The 13850-nt window shown below is 37.3% G+C and overlaps 2 protein-coding genes across 2 annotated transcripts; one reads left to right on the top strand and one right to left on the bottom strand.

The window, feature by feature from the left end:
• Nucleotides 1–2826: 2826 nt before the first annotated feature.
• LOC149209927 (F-box protein At5g49610-like) lies at nucleotides 2827–3999 on the bottom strand. Its single transcript, XM_089398814.1, has one exon. The coding sequence runs from the start codon at nucleotides 3997–3999 to the stop codon at nucleotides 2827–2829; it is 1173 nt and encodes a 390-aa protein (XP_089254940.1).
• Nucleotides 4000–11163: 7164 nt separating this feature from the next.
• On the top strand, nucleotides 11164–11873 carry LOC149209926 (uncharacterized). The gene is made up of 2 exons (XM_089398813.1): nucleotides 11164–11238; nucleotides 11296–11873. The coding sequence occupies exons 1-2, from the start codon at nucleotides 11164–11166 to the stop codon at nucleotides 11848–11850; spliced, it is 630 nt and encodes a 209-aa protein (XP_089254939.1). The 3' UTR covers nucleotides 11851–11873.
• Nucleotides 11874–13850: the final 1977 nt, after the last annotated feature.

Below are 13850 nucleotides of genomic sequence, written 5' to 3'. Positions count from 1 at the left end.
GGTCTTCTTCAACCGGAACCTCACCTGGGAGGTCCTCCAACGAAAGGGTTGGTCTGGACCGAGCAGATGCGTAATGTGTGGGCTTGCATCTGAATCCAACGTCCACATATTTTTCCAGTGTCCTGCATCTGCTCTCATCTGGCACGAACTATCTACAGCCCACGGTTTTCCTCCACAGGTTTTCCCTTCAGTTCAAGAGGCTTTTCGGTGGTGGGGCGCACAACGCCCTCTATGGCGATCCTTATTTATTTCCACGTGTTGGTGCCTCTGGAAATGGAGGAATGCCTGTATTTTTCAGGACTCCAAGGTCCCTATAAGCTCCACTGTGATGCATATTTCAGCTATGCTCGAGTCCGCTTGTCAATGATGGCTCTTTTTCTCACTCTTTGCTTCTTTCCCCTCTCAGCCTCTTTTCTGAACTATGCTGATCCTCATTTTTCTTCATTGGATGTCTTCCTGTTTTGTATCGATTTTGGGTCTACACTTATGATTTTATCATGATCTCCCTCGGATATGTCCAGTTTACAGCTTGAACAGGCCCAGCTTTTTCTGGCTGCTGATATTTTTTACAGCTTGAACAGGCCCAGGTTTCTAGCCGCTGATATATTTTTTGGTTCACATGTAATGCTCATTATATTTGCTCAATATAATACTATGCTGATTTTTTTCCTCTGAAAAAAAAAAGAAGAGACATATCTCTGATGTGTCTTGCCATTCTTTTATAGTAAGTCTGTTACACCATTAAATGTTTTGAAATTTTTTAAAATAATATTTGGTGCAAAAACTCTATAGGAGATTGTAATTACAATCAATTTTTCGAATTGGTTTAGTTGATTTGAAAAATATCTGAAAACATTTGAAATAGTCCATAATATTTTCGCCTAAATGTATATTTTTGTGCACGGCATTTGAAGTGTTTTCTCTGCTTTGATATCAATTTAAACAACTAAACCCAATAACAGAACTTTTTTAATTAGATGAAGCTCATGTCTGGTCACTCTCAAATAAATCACAATGTCTCATTCATAATTATATAGCAATGGGATATTTTGATTTTATAGACACAATAATTGATTATAAATTTTTTTACTCAACTAAAACTCATACATATTGAAAAATAAAAAACTTCTAGAATTAGTAACTCCGGAGTAACTCACATATTTAAAAAATTTATCCATATCTCCACCTGTATAATCTATTATACTTTTTTCCAGAAGAAAAAAACCACAAATATAATAGACATTGTATACAGCAAACCAAAAATTCCCTATAAAACAGTAAATTGACAAAACCATGAGACTATTCTCAGCTAGCACCTATAATTTTTATAATTATATTGCAATAATAAAAATTTAGGAATTGCATATTTCTGTAAAGCCGTGGAGGTGGGGTGAGGAGTTGGCAAAAGATTAAAAAAAAAAACACGCACACAAGCGGAATCACAGATTTCTCTGTGCTCAGCATTTAAATTTGGAAGATAAATACATTATTCGATTTAAAACAGACACAAAGCGGAATCACAGATTTATCTGAAATGTTGGAGGTACTCGGCATTTAAACTTGGAAGATAAATATGTCAACATAAGGACATCCACCAAAGTGAGTTCCCAGTTATCTGATGGTAAATTGCAGGTTAATCAAAAAATAAATTTTAAAATGAATTTTTTTGTTTGCCATTAGTAAAATATAAATGGCATTTTCACTATTTTTTTTGTCAATTCATAAATATGATACTTTACACCTTTAAAACATGAAAATAAATTTATTTTTCAAAATCAAAACAAAGGTAATAAAGTTAGGTAAATTAATATAGATTAAAAAAAAATGCACATTAAATAAAAACTAAAAATTAAATATAATCTCTTAACAGAATCACTCCAAGGACTAAAAGAATCACTCTAAAATTCTATCGTTTAATTCACTATCACTTGAACATTCGGTTGTTTAATTCACTATCACTCTAACATTCTGTCGTTTAATTCACTAATCTTCAGCATAGCGTAAAGCAGAAACACTTTGAAATGCTCACCAACAATGCCATGTCATTTGTACAGTAAATTTCAACCAAAATAGGAGTAAATTGAATTGACAACATATACCAAATTATATACGTATATGCCCAAAGAGGTCACCATTCTTCCAAGTACAATGAATATAATCTTAATTACATAAACAAGATATCAATGGATTTTTCAGAAACAAAAATTTGAGTAATAAAAAACCCTAAAAACTAAACCTGTTTGCCCATGGCCTCAAAATAAGTCAACAAAACATATATGATCTTATTGTGTCTCACTGTTTTAAGCGAGCTCTACAGGGATAAGACTCGTTACTTCCCTCGTGTTAAAATCTCTCCACATTCACCTCCCACAACCAGAATGCCTTAAATGCTATTCTATTATCAAAATGAAAAAATAATTTCACCTAAAATTACAAGTTTACATTAAAGAATTGATACAAACGAGATAAGAACCTCCCAATTAAATAGATCACTGCAAAACTGATTTTAGTCTCTTCCCACAAAAATGGCACACAGCTGTGTCGATTCAAGACAGTGTTGATAACGAATATTCATATATGAGATCAGAAGTCTAATAAAGTTTCAACAAAAACATGCATTCATAGCAGTTCTAGACAGTGTTGATAAAGTTTCAACAAAAACATGCATTCATAGCAGTTCTAGATACCCTCCAAACACAAGTTTAGAGAATTTACAAAAACAATCAAATATACCACTGTTCTCCACACCCATAAAAATATCTAAATGAGGTTCGGATGTAAGACACAAAAGCAGTAACAAGACTCAAATAAGCAGCCCCGTGTATACTAGGGCCAGAAAATATTGTTTACTTGGAAAGTACGCACTGAAATATGAGAACCAATATACTCTGAAAAGTCAGCTACCTGTCCCAACTCTATCTTCTGCAATATATTTGCTTCCTCGCTCCAAACCGCAAAAACATGCGTCATGGGTAGAAAGACTAAAGCACAGCCACTGTGATTCACTGCCATGTCCATGCAAAACATCAGGTTCCTCAATTCGTGCTCAACGTCGACTGTTTTAAATGGAGACCATTTCTCTCCTTCTACTTCATCTATACTAAGTTCCCATAAAGACTTGTGACCCGCACAAACTAAGACTATGCGCCCTTCGCAACCAGTAACAAATGTGCCACCAAGTGTTCGTGAGACGATGTCAACTGTTACGTTCTGTGGCCCCTTGATTACATTCCATTGTTTATGTTGCTCATCGAATGCAACTATGCTCAAACAATCCCCGTCGTCAGGTAATTCATTTAACCAATAATATATCCCATTCGAATGTATGCCTTCCCCTTGAGGTCGAACTAGATTGCCCACAGTTATTTCTAATTGAGTCCACATATTAGTTTTGGAATCATACATCTCTACCACCATAAAATTTTGTGAAGTAGAGCCCCTTTCTGTAGGATTCCTTCCCATGATAAGGGTACAATGTGCCGTGCTTGTATCAAAAGCTAGACTAATGAAATCCCACGCTGTATCTTCAAAACGTTCTGGAAGTTCTATCCAGGTTTGGATGACAGGATTGCATATGTAAATTTCATCTTTTCCACTCCAACAACAAAGTATGTTCTTGCAACCTGCCACAACAACAACAGGGCTCGGAAGAAAATCCAAAGACAGACGTTGAAATTTGTAGCCACTTTCTATACCAATCCATAGGTTTTTGACGTACAATGGCTGAGATGAATCAAGGGATGTTAACTGTCTCACGTACAATGGCTGAGATGAATCAAGGGATGTTAACTGTTTCCTTCCCCGGACAATGAGAAATGCCTCACTAGAAGAAACCGCTGAGGTGGCCACTAACTCTCTGAACTTCGCGGATTGAAGCATTTCCTTCCAACTTTTGCAAACTGCGCGAAACCTCACAATGCTTTCCATAGGCAGTCTTGCCAAAACCACCATTAACAGGTCTTGGGTTAATCTATTCCATATGTCCTCATTCATTTCCATCGTGCTTTTTCCTTCGATATTGCTGGTTCTCCCAGATATTGTATCAATTTTTCAAGGAAGGAGATATTGAAATATTGACGATCTCTCATTCATGAACGAATGCATACGAAGAATAATCATGTACTCCCTTAAAAAATACGGTAAACCCTCCGTTGCGTACTGTGAAAGCAGGCAAGTGCTATTTCATGGACTATAGCATTATTAATGCTCCCTTACATCACTGTCATTCCGTGGGCATAGACGGTAGTACAATCACGCTGACACCCCGGATTATTTCTGGACAAGCGCTTTCCGGTAAATCATACCACGGATAACCACCATGTACAATACATAAAACCATACCATGCTATGCTATGCATCTGGACGGGGCATCTGAGATGTGACGCGCTGATAGCATGACCATACCATGCTATGCTATGCATCTGGACGGGGCATCTGAGATGTGACGCACTGAGCAACCATGTTACTCCATGTTAACCGAAGCATTCAAATTCAAATTCAAATTCGAAATTTGAACGGGTGAACCCGCCCGGCCCAAATCCTTTTTGTTCTGTGAGAGCAACGATTCTCTCAGCTTTCCCAAATTTGTTGCCATGGAGTGCATGAAGAATGGGCGGTATAATCCAAATAAGAACCGATGTTCCTCAGATTTGAGTCAATCCACCCAGCATTAGTTTGATTCCAACTCCTCCGAAGCCTGTGGCCTTGTTATAACAGTGAACTCCTGTGAGGATATTGGCTTGACCTGTCACTGTAATCCCCACAGCAGCTGAAAAGATGACAACGTCTGTTACAGCGTTGTGGTTGCCCATGAGGCTTATGCCCACGCCGCTGAATTTCTTCTCGTCCGGGCTTCCACCGGCGGTAATGCGCTGCCCCAGGAAGGAATTCCGGATATATGTTTCGTGCCCGCCCTGAACCATGATGCAGACGACTTGAAATGCGAGATATAGCAATTATCGATGTTCAAATTTTGAATTTGGGCCGGGCGGGTTCACCGGTTCAAACTTCGAATTTGGCGGGGCGGATTCACCAGTTCAAATTTCGAATTTGAATTTGAATGGTTCGGTTAACATTCAGATGCCCCGTCCAGATGCATAGCATAGCATGGTATCAGCGCGTCACATCTCAGATGCCCCGTCCAGATGCATAGCATAGCATGGTATGGTCATGCGTGGTATGATTTACCGGAAAGCGCTTGTCCAGAAATAATCCGGGGTGTCAGTGTGATTGTACTATACCCACGGAATGACAGTGATGTAAGGGAGTATTAATAATGTTATGGTCCATGAAATAGCACTTGCGGTGAAAGCATCGTTAGCAAGTGAGGTTGCATTAAAATACGAACACGCTGTAAGCCGTCCCTTTAAAATGACGGCGTTGTTTTACGAATATGTTGTAAGAAGTGACGGCGTGGTTACGAACATGTTGTTAGAAGCTTGAGGTGAGATTAACCGAGACTCCAAATCCATTTTTTGGTACTGTGCATTTCAAAATGTTGGTGATTATAGATAATGTCGATGTCATTTCAGGGGAATTATTACATTAGCATGCCACGTTTTCAACCACACCACAATAATTATTAGCTCTTTGGATACGGATTTCCGTACGAGATAATTAAACACTGTTTCCGTGGGACATGCCCACATCCTTGCAATATTTTGAAATTTTGATTAAAAAGTGATTGTTAACTGGTTAAACTGTGTTTGAGCTACGCCTTTAAACACTCATTTATGTTATGGGCGGAACTAGAGTTGGATCTTGATGGCAAAACAAGGCATTTTGCGTGTGAAATGCGTTTAAATTTTTTATATAATCGTCTCTTGTCATGTGCTTTGAAGTTAAAAAAACAAAACATTTCCAACCGCTGAAAAGGTATTTTATTTCAAGCTATTGAGGGTTATGTTTTTATGCTGGTAAGTGGGTGTTGAAAGTAATATTTTTATGTCATCTGTTATGTGTTTTATGTTTATTACAAATTGTCACTGAATATTTTAGATGTGGTTGTTTCTTAATGTATGAATTATTATTGTATCATGTCCAAGTCATAAATCCACTTTTTTAGGATCTAGATTTGTCCTCATAATTTATATTTTATATTTATATAACCTTTGTGATTAATGAAAATATGAGAATAACTTGTATTGTGTGTAATTTTTCCTTCTTTCTATTTCTAATAACAATATTGTGATATAAGTTAAAAATGTCGCTATATGAATTAAAAATCACTAATCACAGAAAGTAAATCCAAATTACCTAAAAATAAGTTAGTATGATTTCAAAATCGCTAACATTGCAAACTAAATACAAATTCCGGAGACATAAGTTAGGAGAAAATTAAAAATGTGTCGTGGATATTAATGGACAAAAATAAAGAACTTTTTTATTTATTTTGAACCGCAATTTTTATATTTTTGAATAAAAAATAAATCCTGGCCATTTGCATCTAATCTCTAAATAAATAATTATTTATTTAGAAGTCCCTAGATATACCATACTTCTTTCTAATTTGAATTGTAGCAAAACGAAATGTCCAAAAAGAATATCGATTATGACTTAGGTTAATTTTAAATATTGCACATTTTGCTAATACAACAATGGTTCACACAGTGTTTCTTAAAATAAAATGCTGGGCTAAGATGCTTTTGTATTCTAAATTTGAACTTCTAAATTTGAACTTCTTATGAATGCATTTTTAATTATTATAGGCAAGTTCAATTCTTTGAGATAGGAAACGGAGGAAATAATAAATCATTATTAGCGGCCAACATCATATTGTCGACATGACTATTCCTAAACCAAACCCAGGGAAAATGTATGCATTGCTAAACTGCAAAAATAGAAAAGAAAGAATAGAAGTGTGAAGACTTGGAGAATCCTTTTGATTCATGTTCATTTTCTTTTAGCACATAACTCAAAGATGGACAAGGTTGTGTCACAATACAATATTCAACCCAAGCAAATACCAATACTAAAGGGAAAAATGTGTCAGTTGCAGTGTTCCAATATCAAGGAAAACCAACATCCACTAAGAGAATCACAACATTCAAATTCAACCTACAATGAATATAATCAACCCTAAGAACGTGTTTTTCTCACTAAACCTAATGTGAAAATGCACGAGATTTGTAAGTAAAGGTCTTTCCATTCATGGTAACAGGATCAAATGGACTTCCACTAACAAAAAATGCACACTCTTGCAATGTAAGTCTCGGTGCAACTTGTTTATTAGAATTAATATCAACGAAAAATAATGGTCATTATAAGGTCATTCCATCTTGATAAAATAACATATTTAAAATGCCAAAACTAACTTGATATGATCTCTGCTGCAGTCATCAATATATATACAAGCATACCTTACTCCAATTATATGCCTCCTCTGCATTGCATTTTGACTGACTAGTTGGATTTGAGAGCGCCACAATAATAGGTTTCTGCAAGGTTCTAGTTCAATATAAAGAATGTTGAACTTTTCTTAATCAACAATTTGATATTAACATATTTAACTAAGAACATAGAGTACAAATAAGCAAAATGGTATGACAACTATTTATATATAAACGCATTTTGGCATTTGCTTCGTCCATTAAGGTAATCAGGCGGAAACATCATAATATGTCGCAATAAGAGGAAATAGGCCTAGTTATTTCCTTTTGTGAAAGTTCTTCTAACTCGTGATGACCCAATCAATATTGTCGGTCTGAATACCTAAATCATATGTAACCATAAAATTTTGAGACATATTTTCATTTTTCACTAGTAAAGATAATCAAATAGAAACTTCAAACCAATAAAAAGTATTTTGCATCATATTGGATGTCTATGGCAAATTAAGAAACAAAACTTTCAATTAACAATCATTCAAAATGTATCTTTTAAGAATTTAGATAAAACCTTCACAACATCTAAGAGATATTTGTGGGGTTCCTGCTCATGTGCCCATGGCCTCTTGAAATGTTGAAGAGATTCCATTATTGCCTTTTCTATGAGTCCCTCTAACAGGAGGCAAGGATTCCTTAAAACAATAGTTATTAGAAGTGCTTTCAATGTACAAATAACACAGTGATCTCATTCGTATTTATGGGTTTGTGTTATATTTTAAAATACCTTGGAGTCGGCCATCCATATCTTCTCGTAAGCCTCTTTCAATGATTTATTACTCCACGAGAGTAAAAATACCTTAGTATGTACCCTCGGGAATATTTGCACAAGGAAAACAACAAAATATATGCTCATAAAGCCAAAACTTACAGAAGAAACCGACATCTTTCATTATCTGTTTCATCATTTCAAGTACTATAAGTTCCACAATACGTGTTCTTGCCTAGAAATATTTTCACCATAGTTCAGACACTTTAAGGAGAAGAAATATTTGCATTCAATTGATTTGATTGTGGGTTCCCTTAATTCCTAAATGATTAAGGACGCACCTTAAGGATGCAACACAAGAATCCAAATAGGATTGTGAGCCTTAAATAAACTATAAGAATTAGAAAAAAGACATGAAATAATGAAAATCTATATAAGTTCTTCAGATTTAATTCTTTTAACTAAATCGTTAAAGATATCTATTTACTCTTACATGCAGAGTTGTCTAAATTTAGAGATTTATTTAACTGATTCAAGTTGAGTAATTCCAGTTCAGTATTTTTTTAGGTAAAGTCGAATTTAAAGTGTGTGTGCATGTTAAGTTATTTTGAGTGAGTCGTTGGTAGAAAAAGTTTAAATACCCCTCACCGGGTTCATTGTGATCATCAAGTTTGTGTGATCAATTGAAGAGTCGCATCTCCTATGATTGTGTGTGTGAAATTTTGTGTCTTTCCTCCTCTAACTTTCCAACAATAAATTTTTCTAGTGTTGAGGAAGTAGGGTTTGTGGGGCAAAGTAACAAATAACTATAGTTGGTATACATGGGAAGCATCATATGTGCTCTTGAAAATAAAGATACAGAACACACACAAACTTTTAAAAAGCGAGAGGAAGATGAGTTTAGGCAGATTAGAAAGTAGAAATGGAGCTTGCCAACCAGTACAGTGAAGCTTCATCCAATCTAGATAAGAATAAATTGGAAGTAAACAATGGCAACAACTTGGACTAATCGCTTTAGAAAGATTCATAATCTTGACAATCATTTTCTTAAAATCTATATTATAATATTATGTAGGTTGGAAAGATATAATATTGCCTCCCTTGCAGACATAAATAAGTAAAGCCTTTTAATTTCATAACAAGAAAAATAAAATTTAATAAACCCATCTCTGCTTATAGAAATTGGTGCCCGACCTAGAACTTTTGCATACGATCTTGGAAGATAAGGTCACCATTATTTTCAATTAGTGTAAAGTAACTCATCTCTGACTCATTTGCATGGTTCACACATAGAGCTGCATTGACCTCTCCGGCTCCTAGGAAGAGGAAGGTATGATCAACTAATGTTCCACCAGTGACCTTTAATGATGCAACCAACCCCCACCAGGACCACTGCAGTTGTGCCTTGAAACACAAAAGATGCACCTTGATTTCTTATTGAAAAAATAGATAGTGAAATCCTTAATCCCAACACAGTCATCATTTTAAATATACATCAATAACATATTTAGATATTATTATTTGAATAATATTGTTGGACACCTAATCCTAATGGGTTAGTGTGGAAGTCGAATGGACAAAAGCAGTCCAAGAGACCTTGGGATCTGAAACCCAAGAGTCATATGTTGTACTATAAATGTATATCTGATGTTAACAAAAAAAGTACTCACTGATTTATCTTTCCTATTCTTTGTTGTCCATGTGTGTTTAACATGGTATCAGAGCGGGCGATCTCCTGCCCTGCTCCATTGTGAGCCACCTGTTTCTGTGAGCCACCTGTTTCAGCGCTGCCATTCCTCTGTTGTGAGCAGTCCTGGCCCTCTGCCATATTCTTTTCAAGCGCTGCCTTATAACGCCTCTGTCATCAACGCCTCTGCCCTGAGCACTGCGCTGCTCTGCCTTTGCCTGAGATATGCTAGTAATTGAATATCGTTGCTCTGTCCTGCGCTGCTCTGCCTCTGACATGGTCTGACACGGTATCTCTGCGCTTGTCAGCTATGCGTTTTTTGTATTCTCCCATGCAAAAATGCAAAAACGCTTCTGCCATTATTCTGTCCTCAAATGCCTCTCTCGTTCATTTGCAACGCGTCGTGTGTTGTGCTGCGTCTGCCTCTGTTTTCTGAAATCTATTATCTATTGAATTCAAGTTTCTTCAGACCTTTCTCGGCCCAGTCCGTGTTGTTTTCATCGTTTTTCCTGCCTTTGACGTGTGAAAGTAGGATTTCGGAAGGAAAAAGGTTTTGTTGCCTCACCATCAGAATTCATCCGAGACAAAACTCTTGCAGGGGAGCTACTGTGACGAACGAGGCTACTCTTGGTCGCTGACAGTGGTAGGCTATTTGCTCTTTCACCCGGCGAATCAATAGTGTTATAGAGAACTGGATTCTGTTTGAACTTGTTGTTAATAAGCTGTTCACCAGACTGCGGGCCTTGTGCTTGGCACACCTTCGGCGGTCTGAGAGCTTTTTGTGACTGTCGGTTAAACAAAAAAAAAAAAAAAAAAACATCACCATTCAGAGACTCAGCCAATCAGTTTGTGGAAAAAGCCCATTGAGCTTTCTGTGGGGGGAGCGTAACGAACGCACATCGCACCAAAGCTTGCTTGCAGAAAGGGCCACCCACTGTCCGGGCATCCCACAGTTTAGATAAACCCATTCTCTCGGCCGAAAATCAATGTAATCTACAATCCATCAATACCAATCTACTGGTTTTCTCTAACTTCGCAAGAAACTCTGAATATTAGGAGAAGGCTGCAGATGATACAACGCACCGACTACAATTAATCTCTCACCCCGATAATGATTCTATTGGTTTGTTGGAGTTATTTATTCAAGTTTTTGAGAATGATTGTCTGAGATAACTAATGGAGACATGCTGAAAACGATTGCAGCTACAGAGTCCTCATCGATTGCAGCTCTCACTTTTCTCGTGATTTCCTGGTGATGTTGTGTTCCGGGTTGAATGAAGCTTTCTATGCTGTGAATTGATATCTTTATTCTCTTTCACATGGTGATAGTGTAGTAGCACGCACTTTCAGTTTTGTGGTCCACAAAGATTGACCCGTCTCTCGAGATGGGGAACCTCGTTGGTGACCCGGAAAAGTCGATTCCCGATGCAGAGAAGAATGGAGGAGTTAACATTGAAGAGGCAACCAGTTGCAGCAAATCGCTTCTTTGTATTTGTTTATGTTATGGACGTAGATAGTTGATTGCATGTGCTTTGATTGGGTCTCTTGGTGCATGTTATACAGGCGTTCTGCTAATTAACTTGGCAGTGGCTTTATTTGCTTTAGTTGCTATAGAGAGTAGCAGTCAGAGTCTGGGTCGAACTTATGCAGTACTGCTGGCCTCTGCACTTGCTCTTGACATTGCCTGGTTTATTCTTTTCGCTAGTGAGATATGGAACATCGAGCCCCTTCAATTTGGAAAGTTTTCAGTATTTTCACTAAAGGTTGTATTTTGGATGCAAGCTATTGGGTTTTCTGTTCGATTGATATCCTCATTCATATGGTTCCAGATATATAGGTTGGGAGTATCTTCAGATATTTCTGCTGTTTATCAACCTGTCGACTTTGAGAACAGGCCTAGTTTTTCAAATCCACCAAGTCCTGCTCATGCTAGACAAATTTCAATTGAGGATAATGTATTAGGAGGTTCTATTTATGATCCAGCTTATTACGCCTCTCTTTTCCATGACAAACAAGATCTTGGACCTTCCTATGAGAGTACAAGGCTGTTGGAAGGACCTGAAAGTGTATGACATGTAAAGAACCGATTGATCCAGAGGATGTCCTATCTACTTTTCCCTAAAGTTGAAGATGTACAGTTGTACTATATTCATCTATTTGTATCTCTGAAATTGTTGCTCAATGTGAGTTTAACATCATAATCATCAATGGTAGGAGCTTTTGGAGGCCCGTATGCCTCTATGATATCTCTACATTGAATGTTCACTGAACCTACAATCATAATCTTAAACAACCATTCGATTCAACAGTTTAGTTGAAGGGCCGCACGCTGGTGTGTTTTGTTCCTTTGTTGTGTGCTATACACTAGTGCATTTTGAACGTTCCCTGTGTTGAAACTGTGACTGGATTCCGCGTATATTGGACACTGTTCTGGTGTATTACATTGGTGTATTACATTGTCTTCAATATCACTGCATCATACACTTCACGCTCAGCAATTGAACTTCTTGTTCTATTTTTATAAAGTCTACCTTCTCAGCTCTCAGTGGGAATTTATTTGTCAAACGTTTTTCACTATATACAGAAAACATCTCTTTCTTTCTTGTAGTAAACTGTTGGATTTTATGCATTGTTGCTCACTGTGAGACTGTGCATAAGCTGGTCTGTGCGTTGATCTCCATGCAGAAGACCAAATGACTTTGCCTTTGTAAACCGACTCTGCTACAGGTTGAGCTCACTTTCCAGCCATTCCAGCGAATAGATCGGACCAGCGAGAAGCAGAAATCTGGTATCTCCAATGCTGAAGCAAACTAGTGGCAAGATCAGGAAATATTTGTTCGTACCCTAGTCAAAGCATTTATATATGAGCATTCAAGTTCTGTCCATGACAGTGTTATAATTGTTGAAGTTTTGTTAGCCATCATTTCTGATTCAAAAGGGAAGGAGTATTTGAAGGATCCAAGAAAGTTTGCAGTTGTTGCTGCTCTAGTGTAGCACTGTATTTAAAACTCATTGATTCCTTGATTCCACTGCTGCATAAAGAGTTTGGTGGGCTGATTGTAATCTTTTATATTGCACACTGATCATTTGCTGACATTTATAAAGGATATTGTTGTGTACTGTGAGTGGGTATTACTTTTCTGCATTAAGTAGTAGTTTTGATCAGTTTTTAACGCATAAATGGCCAGAATCAGTGAAGTATTAGAGTTCATGAAAACTCTTATACAATCTACTGTTGATGACACATTACAAATCAGCAAAAGATCTCTCTCAGAAATTCAGACATGCTTATATAATGCACAGGAAAAGATTGATTTTTTACAGATTGAATCACAGCTACAGCAAGAAGAGCTACATCAAAATAGACACCATTCTGAACCTGTTTTTGTTCAGAACATTGAGACAACCACCCATCAGCAGCATGTTAATAATGTTACAGTTCATTCAAATAAAGCAGCAGTTGTATATACAAATGCAGAAACTCAGTCTGCACTTCCCAAGCCCATCATCAGACCTTGGGAACAGCTTGTCCACAACAAGCACAAAACTGGTCTTGGATATGACAAGGACTTGTCCTTTCATATTCCAGACTATGCCAAGCCCATTCAGTTTCAGAGTGCTGGATTCATTCATGACAGTTCACTTGCTCCTCATGACAGTTCACCTCCAGCTGTTTCAGATTCTGCCCCTCTTCCACAGCAACAACAACAACAACAACAACAGATCGTGAAATGCCAACACTGTGACCGAGTTGGCCATCTGAAAGATCACTGTTTTGATCTTCATCCATGTAAGCATTGTCATAAAACCAGCCATTCTTCACACAGATGCTTCAAAAACAAACGTCCTGCAAGAACAAAGATTCATCTTGGATGGATCGCTTCTTGGCAATGGGCATCAACAGCCAAGCAGATATTCCAAACACATGTCAGAACTTGTTCCAGAATATTGAACAGTCTTGCAGTTGAGTTTTCTCCATCTTCTCACCTTGTACCTGACAGGGGGGGAAATGATGGTCATTTACAAGCTTCAAAGTCACATAAAGCGAGCCTGAGCCACAACCTGCCACACC

This window comes from Pinus tabuliformis, chromosome 1_2 (assembly GCF_031772625.1).
Source record: "Pinus tabuliformis cultivar Carrire ecotype Pingquan chromosome 1_2, CPIR1, whole genome shotgun sequence".
In the NCBI taxonomy this organism is placed as follows: domain Eukaryota; kingdom Viridiplantae; phylum Streptophyta; class Pinopsida; order Pinales; family Pinaceae; genus Pinus; species Pinus tabuliformis.
Note: the sequence above shows the minus strand (reverse complement) of the source record. Positions and strands in the feature narration are given on the sequence as shown.